General features: G+C 39.7%; 1 protein-coding gene across 18 annotated transcripts in view; it reads right to left on the bottom strand.

Annotated features, from left to right (window-relative positions):
• The window catches only part of plekha6 (pleckstrin homology domain containing A6), a 260,994-nt gene that overhangs the window by 9,392 nt on the left and 231,554 nt on the right, over positions 1–20,048 (bottom strand). For 14 of the 18 annotated variants that reach the window (XM_062978516.1, XM_062978522.1, XM_062978518.1 and 11 more), the window contains 12 exons: positions 19,507–19,656; positions 18,406–18,501; positions 13,586–13,697; positions 12,283–12,422; positions 10,540–10,689; positions 8,250–8,379; positions 7,618–7,727; positions 6,108–6,293; positions 4,974–5,138; positions 4,132–4,265; positions 3,051–3,193; positions 98–218 (listed from right to left, as the gene is read on the bottom strand). In XM_062978516.1, the coding sequence (XP_062834586.1) occupies positions 106–218; positions 3,051–3,193; positions 4,132–4,265; positions 4,974–5,138; positions 6,108–6,293; positions 7,618–7,727; positions 8,250–8,379; positions 10,540–10,689; positions 12,283–12,422; positions 13,586–13,697; positions 18,406–18,501; positions 19,507–19,656 (1,629 nt within the window). In that variant the 3' untranslated portion in view covers positions 98–105. The remainder of the gene's footprint in view (positions 1–97; positions 219–3,050; positions 3,194–4,131; positions 4,266–4,973; positions 5,139–6,107; positions 6,294–7,617; positions 7,728–8,249; positions 8,380–10,539; positions 10,690–12,282; positions 12,423–13,585; positions 13,698–18,405; positions 18,502–19,506; positions 19,657–20,048) is intronic. The other 4 variants (XM_062978532.1, XM_062978525.1, XM_062978523.1 and 1 more) reach the window with 3 other exon arrangements.

Below are 20,048 nucleotides of genomic sequence, written 5' to 3' on the forward strand. Positions count from 1 at the left end.
GAAAAAACTCTTGAAAAAGAAGTTCACCACTCCTTTTTTTCCCAAGAGGCTGAGGTATACAGAGAAAGAGATGAAATATAATAGAAAATGTGCTTACTTTATGGCTCAGACACGCATAAAATGGCTGTCGGTGCCTTGGGATGAGTCAGACGAGAGGGACTTGGTCGGTGGAGTCGGGGAGGCTGGGGAAGTGGGAGGGCTCGGGGTGGCACATTGAGCTGGAAACAAGAAATGGAGACAGGGCCTGAAGAACATATGATGCTTCAGCCAGAAAGGCAGAAGAAAAGGGGACAAAAACCAAGGCAAGGGAGGCAAATTTCATCAAGCCAACAGGGGTTAGAAAGAAAGGGGAAGGGAAGTGTGATCAGAAATCACAAAGCAGTACAAAATGGCTCCTCCGCATCCCACTGCCACTCTGCAGGGAACATCGTGGTGCAAGGTCGGGAGAAGAGCAGCACAGCTTTGGCCCTATGGGAAGACGGATCCTGTAGCCTGTCCCTTGCCGTGCAACAAAAGGAAGGCTGGATAGTTGTGTGCTCGATCCCTCTGCAGCATTCATCATTAATATTCATGGGAACTAGAACATCTTCAGAGCAACCCTCATTTGTGCAGCTATTCATCATAGATTCAAACACCAGACGTGGCTTGAATAATAATCTCCTCCAGTCTCCTGCACAGCCCAGGCTGTGAGGCAGGGACAGTCAGTAAAGGGCAATGTTGGATCTGGTTTTCCTATGTTCTTATTTTACACAAAAGAAATGTATCCTTTGATCTGTTTTGAATCTCCCACCATTTAGCTTTACTGCATGTCCTGAAACTCTGGTATTATAAGAGGGAGGATAAACCATTATTTGAGCACCTTGCATAACGTTATACAGCTCAGTCATATTCTCTCTTCCTTGGTTTTTTTTCTATCTAAGAACATTTAAACCTTGGAAATGTCATCTATTTATGGACCATCATTTACTTTAAAGTAACATCAATAGCAACAGCATGAGAATAAGAAACTACCTTCTCATTGCGGAAGAATCTGATAGAAATTGTTAAAAGTAAAAGTGCTTTAATAAAATCTACAACTACTATAGACTTTGCAGTTATGATTTTAATGAAGCAAGAGTGCTTTAATAAAATCATAAGTGCAAAGTCTCTAGTAATCTTTTTTTAACAGATATCAACGGAACCTCCAATGGATGCACCAACCCAGCCTTCTTGACCCTGGTGCTTTTCAGAGATTTTGGACTACGAATTTAATCAGCCTTGGCCAGCATGAACAATGGTGAAGGATTATGGAAGCTGTAGTCCAGAACATCTGGGCAAGTTGGAAAGACCACATTTAATACACCCAGTTCTCTAACTGTACTTGCAAAGCAAATCCTCCATGTTTTAAGATACACCCATAAGGTCTTTTTTTCTCTCCCTAAGGGGGACATGATTACAGCAGCAGATACAAAAGATATATGCGGCATGTGAAGATAGCTCTCCGCTCTTGAGGACAATGCTGCCATGAATATGGTGGTAGCTGTCTGGTATGAACTTCCTTTGGCCTTCAGCTTTTGCTTCCTCTCTCAAAGTATGCTGAATCATCTCCTATCTCTCCAAATAGGTAGCACACTTTGATATGATTGCTATTTCTGGCTCAAGAAATCGACTGTTTTGTTAGAAGGCATTGTACCACATCTGGCAGGTTCCTGTAGATTCTCAAATGTGTGTTGGTTTTTTTTTTTTGGAAGGATAGTTATTAAGATAGTTCTTAAAAATGGCAAAACATCTTGGACTGGATGGCCTGTGTGTTTTCTTCCGACTATGATCCTATTATTATACATCTTATGGAATGGTAGCAAGGAATGTTTGCTCTCCAGATGCTTTGGATTACAAATCCCATTTTTGGACATGCTGTCAGGACATTCTGGTTTTTTTTCCGTGTCAGGAGCGACTTGAGAAACTGCAAGTTGCTTCTGGTGTGAGAGAATTGGCAATCTGCAAGGACATTGCCCAGGGGACGCCCGGATATTTTGATGTTTTTACCATCCTTGTGGGACGCTTCTCTCATGTCCCCACATGGAGCTGGAGCTGATAGAGGGAGCGCATCCGAGCTCTCCCTTGATTGGATTCGAACCTGGCAGCTTTCAGGTCAGCAACCCAACCTTCAAGCCACAAGGCTTTAACCCACTACACCACTTTCTGGGTATCAAAATTCAAAACATACAAAAGGAAAACATGTTATCCATCTTAGGTATATTCATTTCTGTATAAATAATGTTGCTACATATAGGGCTGTAGCCAAGGGGGGGGGGGGTTAGGGGTTCAATCCCCTCCCCCCGAAATGTTTCAGGTTTTTTTTTTTAAAAAGCCTGGTTTACTCATGAATTTTAACTGATTAACTAAATCCCCATAAGTGTCCACTGAAGTTTATCGATGGAGCCTGATTTCTAAATTATTTTGCGTTATGAAACTACTCTTCATGACTCACTAAAAAAAATCAACTCCCACCCCATCCCCCGAATTTTTTTTTATATGGCCCTGGCTACATATCATAATTGGAGAAAAAAGCGTGGTTGCGATCTGACAGCTCCTTAAGGGTTACAAAATTATAAGAGAGAATAGCATGGTTTAAAATAATGTCCATCACTGCACAATTTGACAGCTCAGACCAATTAAATTATTGTGTGACTTTCTTTAGCACTTGGCAGCAGTAAGGCACACATGTCCCCATGACACTTTGGTACCCATGTAAACCCAAGGAAGCAGCACAACAGCATGTGTTTTGGCTCCCCAAGACAATTTTCTGGTCTTTATAAATCACTAATCTAATTTAAAAGTGACACAAATTCATAGCAGCTCGTTGCTGAATCTGTCTGACTTCTTTCTTGATTGTGCAAAGGAATTTTATACTTATTTTTAACTCATTTATAATGTCATGGTTTAAATCGAAAGACAGAACAGAATATGGCCGGGAAAACTCACTAATGGGAACCAAAGACCTTCCTTTGGGCTTGCATGGACTCTATTACCTAACCTTTCTTGTAACATTGTATGAGTTTGCACCTTACCAGAGAGCATGCGGCCTCGGCGAGAGGCTTCTGCAGCCAAAGCACAGGAGATTTCTATCCGTTTCTCCTGTTCTTGTAGCTGGGTCTCAGGGTCCTGGGACACATCCACTTCTCCTTCACTGAGCGGGACCACATTCTGCAAGCTGCAAGAGAAAATGTTTGAAGTGAACCCATAGCAGTAATTGACTGAACATTTCTCCACAGTCACAACAGGATGGGAGAAGTATCGATGGTGGAACACATGAAATGAGATGCTCTCCACTGAACATCTGTGTGTCACTCTACCTGACGGGGAACAGGTGAAAGCCAACTGGAAGGCTACTTCTTTCAAAAGAAATAGTTTTTAAAATCCAAAACTTCTCTTCTTGCTCCCCTTTAAAGGTGGGCCAGGATAGTTACCAAAATTTATGTATATATAACAAATGTAACTTTTCAGATAACTTTGCAAACTTAAAACCTGGTCAGTTGAAAATATGTATGCATTAACACCCCCCTTTCCCCCCTTTATTTTCAAAAGACATGGTTCTTTTTTCTGCTGCAATTATCTGTACAAGTGGTTATTCTTATTTTGGCCAGGATTATGGTGGGATTCTTCATGCCAATAAGATCAAGTGCTAAGACAAGACACAAGAGGGACTTCTAGTGCTCTGAATTAAAAATCTGTAACTCTTTGTTTTTCTTATCAAATTTTTTTCTAATAAGCAAAAAGATAGAAAAAATGGAAAGAAAACACAGGAGGGTTACAATAGAGAGTTGTTTTCTTCAGAACTCTCTGAATGAGACAGGATGACTGCATGATAAAAGCTTTGTCTGAGAGCACTACCTTATCTGTTAACATTGGTTTCAGGCTTTCAGATACTAAAGGAAGTGTGAGGGAAAGGATAATAAAGAAAGATTGGCAGCTCCCTGAACACGAATAAGGAGCCCTGAGAGCTCAGATAACCAGCAACAGGAATGGACTGACAGTCAAGGTTATGAATTTCCAAATACTCAAATTGGATGTGGACTGATGATTACTGAGCATATGTTACAAAGGAAGACCATAAATGCAGAAAGGTAGAAAAGAAGGTTTGCATCGCACCTGGATTTGGCAATCAGTGTCTTTATCCTTTCCACTTTCTTCTGTTTCTCCTTCATCTCCTCAGGACTCAGTGGACTATCAGGTTCCAGTTCAACATATCTTTCTGGAATGAGGACTTTATCTGGGGTGGACAGCTAAAAAAAAAGATCGAAAGAGTCTGTGAATTCAAAAGGTAGTAGTGAAGGTGGGCGCCCAGTAACCCAAATATTCTGGCTGATACACAGTGCATTAAAATGTATTTTAAAACATTTGAATACATACATCAAAACAAAAATAATGTTCCTAACCTTTATTTAGTATCTAACCCCTGGCCATGATGTTACTCGTTGCTAATAAATGTTTTTAATCTGTTTATATATATAAAAAATCTAAATTCTGAATTTTATCATAGAGATTTCTCCATGTTGTCCTTTGTATAGGCATTTTGTCATGAAGGCAAAGACTGGAATGGTATTTGGTTCTATATTTCACAAAGCTCCAGTTGCTTACTTATGCAGTGGTGACATTCCATATGATGTTTGGTAGACAATTCCAGTGACTGCCCTGATGGCCTGATGGTGTCTAGTGGGTTGGGGAGTGGCACATCTGGCTGCAGGTGAATGGAAAACTCTTTGTATAAAGAGATTCTGTTACCCTAACCTGAACTTATATCAGGACAATTCTGAAACAGGATTCTGTCTTTGGTTCTCATTCCTCATTCCCTAGGCCCACACCTTATATGAAAGGCCATGTTGTGATTCTTTTATTTTCAGAATAGCCAACGAGACCTCACTGTAAATGCTTGGGAATGAAGGAGAACATGTTCTGGATAGATGATGATACAAACAGAGATCGGACCTCACCTCCTTGCTAATGTCCACATCATAATGCTCTGGCTCAAGCTCCATTTTGCGTAGGCGAGCAATTTCCTCCCGAGGGGTCTCATACATCTTGCCAGTGTCTTCAGAGCGTAATGCTGCCTCCAGATCTGATATGTCCACCTCGTGGATGCTGCGATGCCTGCGCACCTGGAAACATACCACCTTAGAGTCAGGATGTGGGAGCAGTGGAGAACCTTCCCTCAAGAACTTGTCAGGATTCTATCACTATTTCAAACTCGGCACATCACTTCCTTATCTGTCACACTTTATGGCAGGAGTGAACAAAAACCAGTCCATTGACTGCAATAGAACCTTTTATCCATTTTTGTACTTGTACCTGTTGGAAAAAATCCCCAACATGTGCAAAGTTTAAGCCAGCGGCACAACTCTCGTTTAAAATAATGTGTATGCTTATTCCATGTGCCTTGTTTTAAACCAGAAGTTGCAGGTTGGTTTACTTCTATTGAAGCCAGGAGAAGAAATGCTGCCCTAATGCATTTTGCTCCACAAGTTTCCCTACTCTGCTTTATAGCTTAGTATAGCATGTGAAAAAACAAAACTGTGGCTGCACTCTATTAAATTATTACTTTAATGGTAGATTCTATTATTTAAACCCTCCTACACAAATACAGAGAAGAATTAAAGCCTAGGCTTTCCATCAGCATGAGAGTTTTCTGTGTGTAGCAATATTTTCTTCATTGGGGATGATACAGACTTCCTCAACATGAACTTTCAAAGTGAACTCTGGAATGGTACCAAAGAAACAGCTTCATCATTTCAGTTGCTGCTTGTGGAAGCTAAGTCTAATGAATCCTCTCTTTCATTTAATCCAGAAAAAATGGAAAATGCTGATTTCCCACATCAAACCCTAACCTTTGGACACATTCTATAACTTCAGGACCTACAGAATCCACTCTCTGAGAAGCTGCTTGATTCGTCTTTGCTTAGAGAGATCCCAGAAAACATTTGGCATTAAAGGGAACATGAGATTGCTTGTCCAATTAGGCTCTTAGAAATGCAGTCCAGCAATATCTAGAGTACTACACAATTCCCAGTCCTGGTTTAGGACATTCCAAAGCCATCGGACAAATGTTGCTTGATATACAGCTACATTACCACTTTGTATGATGCAGGTGCTTTAGAGACAGGGCTATCTGCCTGTTGCTGATTGGCTGGCAGTTGCAAGCTCCTCCTTTTCTCTTTCATAGAGCCACTCTGGTGACGTTTCATGCGATCAATTTGCTCTTCAACGCTCATCTTTGTTTTCACCTCGTTTGAAAACACAGCACTCTTTGGCCTGTCCTGAAAAAGTGAGGGGGGGGGAAATACAGTATCCTCATGGTTACATATATCCTTGGTACCTTTCTTGGATTTAAGAATTTGAAGATGGAGGGGAAGATGGAAAAGAACAGGGCAATGCAATATGAGGAAGGGGAAGAAGAGGAATGCCATTATCATAGGGAGAGTTTTAAAAGCACTGTAAGAGAACATTTCATGTAAATATAGTTATGTCTGAGCTCTCCTTCCTGGAAATGCTTTCTTGGGTCAGAAAGGATTTGTTTTAGTACAATTTTGTGGCTAAAGGCAGAGCTACACAACAGTGTGTGAAACAAAGATAGCAGACCTAGCTCTCTATCCCCTTTTCCTCTCAGAAGGCCTGACAGAAAGAAAAGAAAAAAATGATGTAATGTCATAACATTCTGAATTGTGGTAGCCAGACAGCCAATAAAGTACAGTGTACTTAGTTGTACTAGAAATGTTTAGTCTGGAGCTAAGTTCTATATTCATATTTAATAATTCAAAGAATATTCACTAATTTTAATATTCTCAACTAGAAAAACAGCCTTTTTAAGACGTGGAAGAAAGGAACAGTCAGAAAATACTAACCACCACACACACACACACACACACACACACACACACACACACACACACATTTCACTCTACAGTCTAAGTCCTTTGTATTATTGTGTTAATGTAATCTTAATTTTGCTACATATGGATTTAGGGATTTTGTAAGTTTTATTGTACTTTTACCAGAAAACAAGTCACTATAAAAAAACGTAAATTTGTTTTTAATTCATTATCTCTCCCATTTCTAAACTCCATAGACTGTCTGATTAAAGTTGCAGTTATACCTAAATTTAAAGGAATTGGGTATTTTAAGTCATTAAAATTCCTTAGGAACAAGGAAGTCTTTCTCTGCATTAAGACAGGAACAAGACTATGGTTGGAGAAAATGTATCACGTTATCTCTATACAATAATGATATTGTGAGCTTTGTAGTCCATTTGGCAAAAGTGTCAGATTAGGGAAGATGAATTTAAAATGGCACAAAATGGCACTTCTAAAGACAACAATATATGCCCTGAGTGATCAAGACGGATAAAATCCATCCCATACTCTGTAAATCCCATGATTAATTTCAAAAATGAATGATTTAAGCATCAAATTAATATAATGCAATGATTCAAACCATTTCAGATCATTAATACAAATGGCGATGAATCAATCCCCTGAATTCTAACATCCAAAGTTATTCATCAATCTCCAGAGCTAACATAACAAGCTTTGCTGTATAGTAAGTACTAATTAAAAAAAATATATAAATAACATTTAGCCTTACTCGAGAGTTCAGCCCATTGGATAGGGTGCTGGCACTCCTTCTTACCACGCCTGATGTGGGCGTGATGTCATCATCCATGGGTGACTTCGTCCTTGGAGGAACAATGCCAACTGGAAGAAGGCAGAGGGCAAAAAAAATGAATTCCATTAGGAATGAAAAAAAAAAAGGTCAGGTTTTGGCCACTGGCAACACAGAGAGGCAGATATCATCCTGTTTCTGACTAATCTTTTCTTAGGATAATGTGACACCTTTGCAATAAGGAATACTCCCCCCACTTAAAAAAATTATCTCCCCCACCCCCATATACACAATTAGAATACTTTCAGCTAGTTAGGAATAGCAAGACTGAACAACCAAAGTTGTGGTGAAAAATAATTCAGCCGTGCTGCAATAATAATACAATTTGGAGACATCAGATCCAGATGGTAAAAGGGAATTATAGATTGTTGTCATCATGAAGATGTAATATAAGTCGCACAATTGCCAGACAGGATGGCCAGTGCTCACTAGGAATGTTGTGATCTGTAGTCCAACACTCCTGGAGGTACCAAGTTGTAGAAGGGTCTAAGAAAGAAGTAACAAAACATCCAAAAACAAAAGCCAGCCACATAATCCAGGCTATATGAAGGTACCTTTGTTAAGAGCAACTTGCTTATCAACATCTTGGTCTTGCCTGGTCTGCAAGAGACCAGGTTCTGCTGCAGAATGGGAGGCTGATGTTCGATGATGGTCCTTCTTGCTCTGCTCATAGCTGGATTTGGACTGTGGGGATAATTACATTTCCCATGAGGACGTGTGGATATAGTTGATGAGAAGTCCTACCTCCATACAGCTGCCCTTTTCTATAACTACATAAATCTGAGTCACAAACATGCATGCCAAAAGTGAACAGAAATGCCCACAGAGAAACAAAGAAAGGAAACAGTAACAAGAAGAAACAATTGAGCAGGTTTTCCTTGGTTCATTTTTTTTACAATCACACAAAAATGTGTTCCATAATGAAAATCCAATCAGATGGAGAGAACAGAAGGGATGGATTTCAGATTCATATTTTAGAGAACCAGAACCAAGCTGAGGATGATGTAACTCACATTATATTCCAAGCACTTGGGAAAAAAGTTTAATGGAATTTTCATTATTCCTGTCTTTAAAACAAAATAATAGTTCCAGCTTTCCAGAATCTTTTTTACCAGCCCAAATCTGAGTTTTGCTTAAGTTTATGTGAAAAAAATCCATATGGTTCTGTTAAATTGCAAACCATGCTTTGAGTAGCTCATAGGATTTAGAAATTCTGGGCTGGATGCATACCTTAGGGAATGAAACCTTTATATAACCTGCCATTGCCACTCTGTTTTAAGTTTAAGAGTAACATAGCTTTAGAATTCCATTGTGTCCTTCATCAGAAAATTCATAAACAACCTGGCTAAGATGTTCCCTCTTCTTTTAAGGTTGTGCATTTTAAGGTCAATAAAACAAACCCCTGCTGAAGATCCTCTTGTTTTGCTTCATCTCAGTAGCAACTTTGCAGGCAGCCTTTACTGGCAACATAGGTAATTATCACAGGAGGTAGATGGCAAAATGGAAAAGGGCAATAAAATTAAAAACAACAGGTTCTGTTGGCACAGAGTGGACTGGCAGAATGGGCCCGAGCAGTTGCAACCATTTAGCCACTTGCATCAAACAATCTGTCAGTTTCATATTTTTTACATATGTATATAATAACCGATGTATCATCTTATGAATAAGATGCTAAGAAGTTAATGATATTGAAAGTTGAATTTAAAAAAATAATTTTCTGAGGGAGTTACATATATTATGATGTTAAAAACATTTGAGCTGGAAAATCAATATCATGTCATTTGCTGTTAACAAAGTCTATCGCCTTATTTCCTTTGAATTTGCTTACTCTGCATTTTGAAGGCCTAGCCCTGCATCCCTCAAGCTTCTAGCTACCTTATTTTTCTCATGTGCAAAGCTCATAAAAATACATAAGAAAGAAAGAGCAGTCTTAAAATATAAGGGGCGAATGGTCTTTAGATTTTTGTTTTCAGCTGCCATTGCAATTGGTCTATAATGGTTGCAGATCTCTCAAACCAATTCTTTTGAGATCCTACTTAGCAATATGTCTTCTAAATATTGACATGATAGCTCAACTCAGCAGCTTTAAAGTATTTCAACTAAATTTGTGGGCCTTAATATAGATCAAATATGGAAAATTGACAGCTTTCCAGATGTTGCTGGTTATCAACTCTCACCAGCATGGCCGATAGACACAGATAATTATGGAAGTTGTAATCTATCAACATCTAGAGGACTACAGATACTTTTACCAGATGCAGTTCAAATTCAGTCTGGTAGAATTGTGAAATGTTACAGGTTATGTTATAAAAATTTCTGAAGGTTATTCTTAGAGATTTTGTTTCAAGATATCCTTGCTTATGGGCATATGTTTTATATATCACTCTTTCACTGGACAATGAAATCATAGAAAACCTGACCATCAATAAAAATAAGGGCCAGATTTGGCCATCGTGTAAAATTAAGACCCAACAAACTATGGTTAACCTTAAAATGATTTGTTTGAAATAAACTGTGGTGGGCCCAGGGACCAATTTTAAACCTTGGGAATCTTTTGGGAACTGCACAGGCTGACAAAAATGTGAAGCCAAAGAAACTCAAACTTAGTAGTCTATTTTGAATTTTAAAAAACTGGTATTTTTCCAGTTTTAGGAAAAATAGTCCACTTTTAGGAAAAGATACCATATGTGAAGCTGCCCTTATCATCTACAAAGGGGTTAAGGGAGCCTGGGTTATCTGGGGCAAATGTCCTGTGAACCAATTGGCTCAATGTCCCTCCCAAATTCCTGCTGAGTATGGCAAAGGACAGAGCATGCCTCTAGCTCTCAAACGCCATTTTGATACCTGTCCCCTCTTCGCCTCGCTGCTTTGCTGCCAGGAAGGGGAGTTAGGATACTGCCAGAGTCGGCTTTCGACAGGGAGCGGAGGGACAGTCGGAGGAGATTCCAAGGGCACATATGATTTGGGGAGGGGAGGTCGAGGTGGACCAGTCTCCTGGAGTGGAGAGGAAGCCAAGAAGTGTTAGGAGTAAGAGCAGAGAAACTGTGAGAATGGGAAGGAAAAGAGAATTAGTGAGACACAGACTCAGAGACAGGTGTACAACCCAAGACAGGGCAGCTGCAATTGAGCACCAGAATAGCCCAGATGTCATAAGGCTAGGCCTTTTCTGTGTTAGGCAATCCATTACAAAGCCACACCAACCTGCTGTTAGCCCAGTATCATCCACCAAACCATGAAGCAAATAAGGGACAGAACTTGAATTTCAACTGTCCTCAAAATATTTGTTATTTCAAGGCACATTATTCAGATATGTTTTAAAATTCTTTCACTGTTTGCAATGTGTTATGAATTACTATCAACTGCTATAAGCTTGAGAGGTCTGATAATGATTCTATATGCATGGATGTCACAAGGTTTAAGCAACACAGAAAGTGATGGCCCCATACATGCATTAGGATGGAATGTGAGTGGGGCTAGGGATTGATGACTGATTTGGGACAGGAGTTTGGGTGCGTTGACAGATGTGGTCTGGGTGCTTAAAAAAGGTATGCAATCTTTAATGTTTTAGTTCATTGTATAACGGTGTAACGGCATCAATTGCCACTTGTAAGCCGCCCTGAGTCCCCACGGGTGAGAAGGGCGGGGTATAAATAATTGAAATAAATAAATGAATGAATGAATCCTTATGGTTGACATTTCACTAAGCACTTTTGTCTGTCCTGTTAGAATAGACAACATACGTCACTACAGGTAATTCATTCAATAGGCAAGGTACTAGGGATAGTACCACATTTGATCATTTTTTTTCCCTTTGGACCAATGTATCAGGCTTCCATTTACATTAGGCGTACCCAAGGCTACTACACAGAGTAAAGGAGGGAGCCTTACTGCAGGGGGAAAGCCTGCTAATTAATATTATTACCTTAATTGCTGTTTTCTATGGGTTGCAATTAACCATGCAAAAGTCAATGGAGTAGTGGAAAGAATTCTGTATATAGTGATCAATATCTGTTCTGTTTAATTTAGATTTTAAGGGAATTTTGTTTTTAACATGGGAAAGTGAAAGCACAGGTGTTCTATTTTGTTACAATCTGTACTATTTTAGGTTGCAGGCCTTTTTGTTGTTTAATTATAAGTATGTACTGATAGTGTTACACCAAAACAGCTATGGCAGTTCTACTTTTGTCAAACACTTAGCCCTGACATATCTTGATCTTCCCTTGGCCTGCCAGTCCTATATCTTTGCCCTGGAAGAGGGGTTGGTTCTTTAAAAACCTTGCTGTTGTGCTGCTTGGTTCGAAGATGCTGTTGTCACTGGAAACAAAACCTCCCAACCTTTCTTATTTGAATTTCCTGCAGCCACCATAATTCACGTCAGAACAAGGCTGGGATTGCCACCTACTGGTAGAATGGCAACCTTTGAAACACATTGCAATGCTTTGTCGAAGGCTTTCATGGCTGGAATCACTGGGTCGCTGTGAGCCATATAGACCAGAAAACTCACAGCAACATTACAATGCTCCTTCTGCTCCTAGTTGTCTTGTCTTCTTCTTCAACTCACCCAGTGTACTGGTTTGATTGGCTCACCTCAGTGCTGCCTTGCTTGGTAGGGGAGCTCTGGGATCCTGATACAAGAGAGAAGGGGCTCAAGGGGCTTGTGAGGCTGGCTGAGCTCAGTGGACTGGCTGGACTATTAGAGCTGTAGGTTCCTGATGGGCCCAGAGTCACTGCAAAAGAATGGCAGAAAATAGAAAGGATTAGTAATTAGAAAGTGATAGATCAATAGGAAAGAGGGTGGTGAACTGAAAGATTAATTTTGTATTTCATTGCATAATAGTTGCCATCACATGATAGTCACCCCCTCCCCTTTTTGGGGTCCCAGTTTAAGTATTTTTCTATTTCTTGCACAATAGTCACACCCCTACATGCATGCCTGCCCCTTGGAGCAGTCCTGTAGCTCCAAGGGGCAGGCATGCAGGAGGGTGAAGTTGAAAGAGCTAGGAGGCTTTTCCCAGCTGAGAGACACCTCCTAGCTCTCTGTTGCAGGTGTGCATATGGCAGGTTGTGGACGTCTCACTTGCCGGCACACACCAGTATTTAATAATAATAATAATAATAATAATAATAATAATAATAATAATAATAATAATAATAAATCTTTATTTATATTCTGCCCTTCCCCCTTCAAATTGTGTGTGTGTGTGTGGGGGGGGGGGTGCGACTATTACGTGATGAGATATAGTAGTTTTATTGTTTGTGTGTGTTTGCATGTATGTATGCATGTATTTATGAATGAGTACTTGTCAAGTAGTAGCTTCCATGTCAGTAAAACCCTAAATCAGGAGGGCCAACTCTACTATGCATTATTCTGTTCACTCCAGTTTCAAAAAAAAGATTGGAGAGATTCAAAGAGTACAGAAAGTGCCCTATAAATCATAAAAGTTGTTGAAGTCTATTCCCTACAAGAATATGGCTAAAACATAGAGGCTTTAAAAACTTTACCGTGTTATTGAAGGCTTTTAAAACTTTAATTCAGAAAAGAGCTAACAGAAGAAAATGACACATTAACAGAATTACGGACAAGATGGAAAAAAAAGGAACTCGGATTTTAAAGTGTCTGGTGCTGGCCATGCAAATCTGAGTGCTTTCTCAACAACAGTGAAGTGCTGGCATTAAATTGCCATAAACAGTATTCCCACACAGATTGCAACAGCAAAATGCAGAAATAAGTGAGAATTTTCTGATGGCAGATAACAAAATTATGGGTGTATGAACTGGGGAAGAAGTGGCAGATAACCAGATAGCAGTGAGTCCTGCTGTCTGTTTCTCCTAGGATTAGAATAAATGGACAAGAATCCCAAACCTGGAAATTAAAGTTGTGGGATGTTACCTCTGTGCTTTGCAGTATCTGTTCCCCGAGAGGGGTTGTTCTTCCGCAACCCTTCCATCACATCCTGGATTCGCCAGATCTCCTTCTGGATTTGCCTGTTGAGCATTTCATTCTAAAAAGGCCAAGGCAACAAAACAAGCTTGATTCTGGGTTTAAAGGAAGTAACTATCACCTGTTCTTACTCCTGTTTTAATTCAGTAAATGCTATGTTTCCTTTACATTTACATGCACATGCAACTTAAAATTCTGCAGTAAAAAAAGCACCTGGACAGGTGCAGTAGGAAAAGAGCAGGCACCCTCTACTTTTCCATTTCTTTAGGGAAAATTGCTCCCATCAAAACTGGTTTAAAGAAGAAGGCATTTCATTAGGGATTTTCAATACATTTTAATATGATGTGTTGTTTATTCCTCAAGGTGTTGGTTTTTGTGATAATGAAGAAAGGGGGTTAGAAAGGAATTTCAGGTAAAAGAATACTATTAGCAGTAAATACCTTAAAGTTGTTTGTCAGTTTACAATGATATCATGACTTTCATAGCAAGGAATGGTCAGTCGTGGTTAGCTATTACCTTCCTCTGTAATATAGGTTATGTGTACTATCTGGCAATCTCCCAAGTACTAACCAGGCATGACCCTGCTTAACTTCCAAAATCAGACAGGATCTAATGCCTTTCAAGTATTTAGAATTGAGATTGCAAGGACAGAACAAAAAGAGATTTTTGAGGGAAGAGTTTAGGCTTGGATAAACAAAAAAGAAAAAAAAGGCTTTGATAAATAGAAAAGAAGGAAGGAAAAACAGGGTTGCAGACCTGCAGTGGAAGAGATGGGATTGCCTTATGGAGTGGAAAGAGAAGTGGGCAAAAGGTAAATATACAGAGTAGTTCAGAGAAATGGAAAGCTGTGGACTGCAGGGAGAAAACTGAATCCAGAGAAAAGTGGCTTTCCCCTCTTTTTACAGAGATAAAAATGTTACAAAAATACTTTTTCAAGGCCAGTTTGCTATGGTAACTCCTGGCAATAAGCTGATGAACAATGTATACAATTCCCTAATGAAGATGTCTGGATGTTTTCAGAGGAATTTTTTATACGGGAGGGGAAATCAGCACATTTGTGGATCTCCCAGCAAATAAGCTATTAGAATACCATCACAATCTCCACTGGATTGTGAGTGATGATTATATCTAAAATAATGAAGTATGCGTTTCAGAAGCTTCCTGATTGTTTCTGGTTAAAGAACAATAGAGCATGAACGTGCTCTTGAACCCTGGAAGCCATTTTTAAGTCAATGCCAGAATTTCTCAGCCAAAATGGCTCAGTGTCCATAATAGTTAGGGGACACTGGGAGATGCAGTCCTAAAAAAGCAACTAGGCCAAGCTCTGCATACAATGATTTCTCCAACTGCACTTAACAATCTTGGGAGTTACATGGATGTACACGATGTAGTCCTGTATCTCCAGTTCACTGTGCAGCTTTCATAGATTGGTTTGGAGATCTTTCAAAATCAGGGGATGGGCTATGAAAGCAATGCAGGTGGCTTAGAAGTTAACTCTTTTTTTCGGTAAAAATTGGATGTTGCCTGTTATGGATAGAAATTATATTACCTCTGATATGGTAGAAAGTGCAAAATGCTAGAAGGCTCAATGTATGGATTGGGTACTTCTGATTTTTTTTGGTCTTTTCTCTCTCCCCCCCCCCCCCCCAAAAATAAAGTTTTTAGTCCAGAATGTTGAAATGACCAACACAGTACTCATAAGCAGCACTTTCATCTTCTGCGTGGTTACCTTACCACCTGTTTATGCCTTCCAGTCATATCTGTATCTCTAGCTGTCACATAATCATTTCTGCCCCAATATGTTAAATTACTCAAAAACTCACATGTAGCCAAACATGCAAGTGTAAGCAAGTTTGCATCAATTGCTATTAATTTATTTGCTTGATTATAAGCAGATAAATTTGAACACCCCCTCCCGTAATACAAAGAATAAAAAGCCTTAAATATAATCCATAATGCAGATGATATACATTAGTAAATGTTTTTGTGTCCCATTTTTATATAAAAAATTATGCAGAAAAACAGCTGCTTTGTCCACTTAGTTTATGTCTCGGTACAGCTAAGACACCCACCCCCCCTTCTCAAATGCTCAACCAGAAACAGTTTGTTCTTACAGCTCCATTTAGGCATGGAGATGCCGATGCAAATCCAAGTGGTAAATTGGATCAGATTAGGGATGTGTGTGCAGACAAACCACAAGCAAAATAGTCAGCATGGGACCTAGAGACTCATTGTAATTACTCAATGAACAAGAGTACATACAAGTGCTGTCTTATCACTTACAACATGAGAACAACCTGAACACATCATCCTTCTAGCCAAAGTACAGGCGGAAGGTTGCTCTGTCTACCATTACAATCAATTAGTTCCATCAAGTTCCATCATGTCCTCCATTTGAAAAAGTCACTGAAATACCCTGGACTTGATTTTATGACAATTTGGAATGGATACTGGGTGCTCTCAATGAGGGAATATTTCAAACTTTAAAAGTCACAGTGAAAAATCTTGCTAGTCTACTCTCATACGTGAGATTGTGAGCCTACAATCCCCCCTCCCACTCACCTGCAAGATAGTGAGATATAGGGATGGCTGATGGTTTCCATATAAGCGGATTAGACAACCCACTCCAGGTTTCGTCTAAACTTCAAAGGAGCTACTTAAAGTACAAAGCCCTAGCTCCAAAACAGGTTCAGCACCTTGGAAAGCTCTTTTTAAAGTTAAGGTTCAAGCTCAGAGTGACTTAACTGTCCCACTGGAAGAGTTTTCATATTTGCAAGAATTATTTTGGACTGTGCACTGAAAAGTTTTCTTGAATAAAAGCACAAGCGAAAACTTCTAGTCTGTCTGTCTGTCTGAAGTTCTACCTTTGCATTTAAAAGGAAGTATTTACGGTATATGAGTGGGTGTTTCTAACAAGAAGTTTCCTTACTTCACACTTGAATTGTCCAGATTATGCTGTATGGCAACTCAATGTCTAAATTAGCCATTAAGAATACAGCACCCAGGCAGAAGCGCTGCACACGCTTGGTTCTACACTGCAGCATTCTGCTGAAAGCATGGGATATGTCCCAGTTTAAAACATGCATGTTTCCACTGAACCTCTGCAAAAAGTGCACAATTAAGGCATGCTGGCTGTGCACTCCATGACAACTGGGCTGTTTCCGTTCCCATTAGCTGTTTGGACTAAGAGCATCTGGTGGATACTGAAGCAATTGGTAGGTCAGGTATCAGCAGGGCAGTGCCAAAGCAGGGCTTGCCAATTCAGCTTTGAGAGTATAAAGAGGAAAAAACAATATGAGACTACATGCTGCTTTCTTCTGCCTAGTTTAACTCTGCAAATAAACACCAAGAAGTTTTAAATATAACACAGATTTGTGCAGAGTTTAAAAGAAACCACAGGAGATGTTTAAATGTGTGCTATCTTGCAATTAAGAGAAATTCAGTGCAAAGAAAGAAAACAATGCTTTCATTCAGTTGGGCTGCAGGAAGGTCAAGTGTCATTTACATAGGAAGGAAAGAAAGGATTAGACATCATTACCCTATCTGGTGTCAGTGTGGCAGCAAACACACTGTTTTAGTCTTTGGATCCAGATCAATTACTCTCTAATGCAAATTACTAGATTTGTGAAAGGCTTAACTAGAGCTCGGCTGTGTACCTAATTTTTTGCTTCCATGTCTCATAATCTGTCTTTACAGGATACCATCCGTTTTCCTGGCAGAAAATGCACCTTACTTTAGAGCGGTGGTTCTCAACCTGGGGTCCCCAGATGATTTTGGCCTTCATTTCCCAGAAATCCTAACAGCTGGTAAATTGGCTGGAATTTCTGGGATCTGTAGGCCAAAAACATCTGGGGACCCCAAGTTGAGAACCACTGTTTTAGAGGTTTCCATCACTATTTATTACTGTGAAATCACAGCTGGTTTACCAGATTAGTAGCACATTTCCCAATACTGGCAATTTCCTTTGCACCTACTTCAAAAGTAAAGAAAGTAGAAATAATAAGGGCCATAGTAGAATTGTAAAGCATATTACAACTCACAGTGAAGCTGCAGAATTGCCCCAGATTGCTTGAAAATACCAGATAGCAGAACCCCAAGAAAATATCTGAAATACCTGGCTAAAGCAGGTTAATCAGATTGGTTAGAATAGTTAAAGGGATAGGTCTTTGCTTATACAAAATGGGAGCAGTTCTGTGATGACCTTCAAAGCAGAAAAGAGAAGCCCCACTATAGAAAAAATTTGAGGCAAGAATACAGGGGTCTGATATCAAATGTATTTAAAAATTCTCAATATGAACCTGCTGTATTAACAGTGTTTTGTAGAGAGAGCAGATGAATGTTGTGGAGACCCTTTTAATTAATCTTCAAATATAGAAGTAGTTAAATCGGAAGTTGCATATGAGCCCAGTAAACAGCACATGCAGATATTCAGTTCTTCAGACAGTTGGTGAGTGCATGCACAACAGATGTAGATCATCACAGTAGTAGTACACAAAACATAGGTGCACATGCATGCATATTCTTTAAAATATGGCTCTGATTTTCCAAGTCAAAACTACAAAAACCTGCATAGCCCCATGATTCACACTTGTAAACAATGGCTTAATGTTGATTATTCACAATATAACAGAAATAGGGACACTCTACTGGCTTATTCACAAAATGATTTGATAACACTAAACCTCTATGTAAATCAATGCCCAATTCTGCTTTGGATTTTCTGCTTTCTCCCCTTAGATTCAGCTGATCTGGAGGTTTCATTTTCTCACCTGGATGTCCAAGTTCAGCTGTTCCCACAGGTCATCATGCAAGGTTGACACCTCACCCTCCAGGTTCTCATATTCTATGGTGCTGTTGGCCAGCGCCTGCGGGGATTTGCAAACAGTCCCATCAAGATACCAACACTCTCACTCAGCATTGCCTCAGTGTGTCCTTGGGAGTTCAGAGAAACTCACCAACATGTTTTTTTTTTAAAAAAAAAAAAACCATGAAACCATTTATATGGATACCAGCCCAACCTGAGTCTACATCACAGAATGGGGAAAACCTCACAAATGAGGTGAGCCCTACACCACTTCAGAAACTCTCTGCTGTTCCCTCACATCTTTTTAAATGTATTGAGAGGACCAGGAGAGCCCTTACATGGCTCTTTGTCTGAAATCCACTGGTAGAATCAGGCAACATTAAAATCGGCATGACATTGGTGCACCAGAGGAGGCTAATGGAGAAGCAATGAGAGAAGCAAGAAGGTTTCCTACATAGTTAAAGAAACCAGGGATTTTCAATTACCTTTGCCTGTAACAAATGCAAAGCATATACTTGCAATCCCAGTGGGTTGAAGGGTCTTATTTGTCTTTTCATTTATTCTTCTTCTTTCATTTCATATATATTTATATGAAATAAAAAAGGAACACAGAGAAATAAAAGACTGATTTTTGCAATGCTAAAGCGACAGAACATTCAACACCAGGTATCCACTGCCACACACAGCCCCAGAATACACAAGAGCAGACAGGCCATGCAGGCTCAGTTGGAGGCATTGGGCTCTGCCGATGCAGCCATACTGTTGTAGAAGCATTACTTAATGCTGGGCAAAGTTCACACAGTACTTTCCCCCATTGGTCATGTGAGCTGGGCAGTGCTGTCTGTATTTCCTTTCAAAAAGGTATCCTGAGCATGGCTGCACATCTTGTGCATGCATGAATGCAGCACTGCTATGTCCATGATCAATAAGGGTAGAATATACCAGCATGTGTCCAATCCACCCACCCTTGGATTATCTTCAATCACTGACGGTCTCTGGATATTTGAGATCACTGCAAGAATAAGTAGTAGGGAATGCTTTCAATACAAGGGACTTCTGTGATTACCGTGCTGGCTTGTGATAACTCTACTCGGATATTGATCAGCTGATTCTGGAGGGACTCCTTTTTATGCAGCAGCTTTTCTGGGTAAGCTGGTTGGCTCCCAAACATCTCCAGTTCCTGGTGTGTCCCCATGAGTGCACTCTCTAGACTCTCCTGGAGATGAATACAGCAGGGAAGTATTTTTTTTAGAGCAATAGCAAAAAGAACAAAAACCTAATGATTAGGAAACCAATTTTAAAAATGGAATCAGCACTGGTTGAAAATACTTTTAAATCTGCATTGTATTTAGTAAATTGTAAGCTGCTTTGAGGCCCATTATTGGGGAAAAGGCAGGATATACATGAATTAGATTAGGTTTTTTTGGGTCTCATTTCTAAAATACAGCGATCACCACTTTTCCTGCTCTTCTCAAAGGAAAGTAATAAAATGTTACATTAAATGTAACTCAACCATTTTCATGTCATAAGGCTAGGTTGCTAAGAAGTTCATGAGCAGATATAGCTGAACATATTCCACCTCCCAGAGATGGTGAAGTTTCTTTCTAT

This window comes from Anolis carolinensis, chromosome 4 (assembly GCF_035594765.1).
Source record: "Anolis carolinensis isolate JA03-04 chromosome 4, rAnoCar3.1.pri, whole genome shotgun sequence".
Lineage (NCBI taxonomy): Eukaryota > Metazoa > Chordata > Lepidosauria > Squamata > Dactyloidae > Anolis > Anolis carolinensis.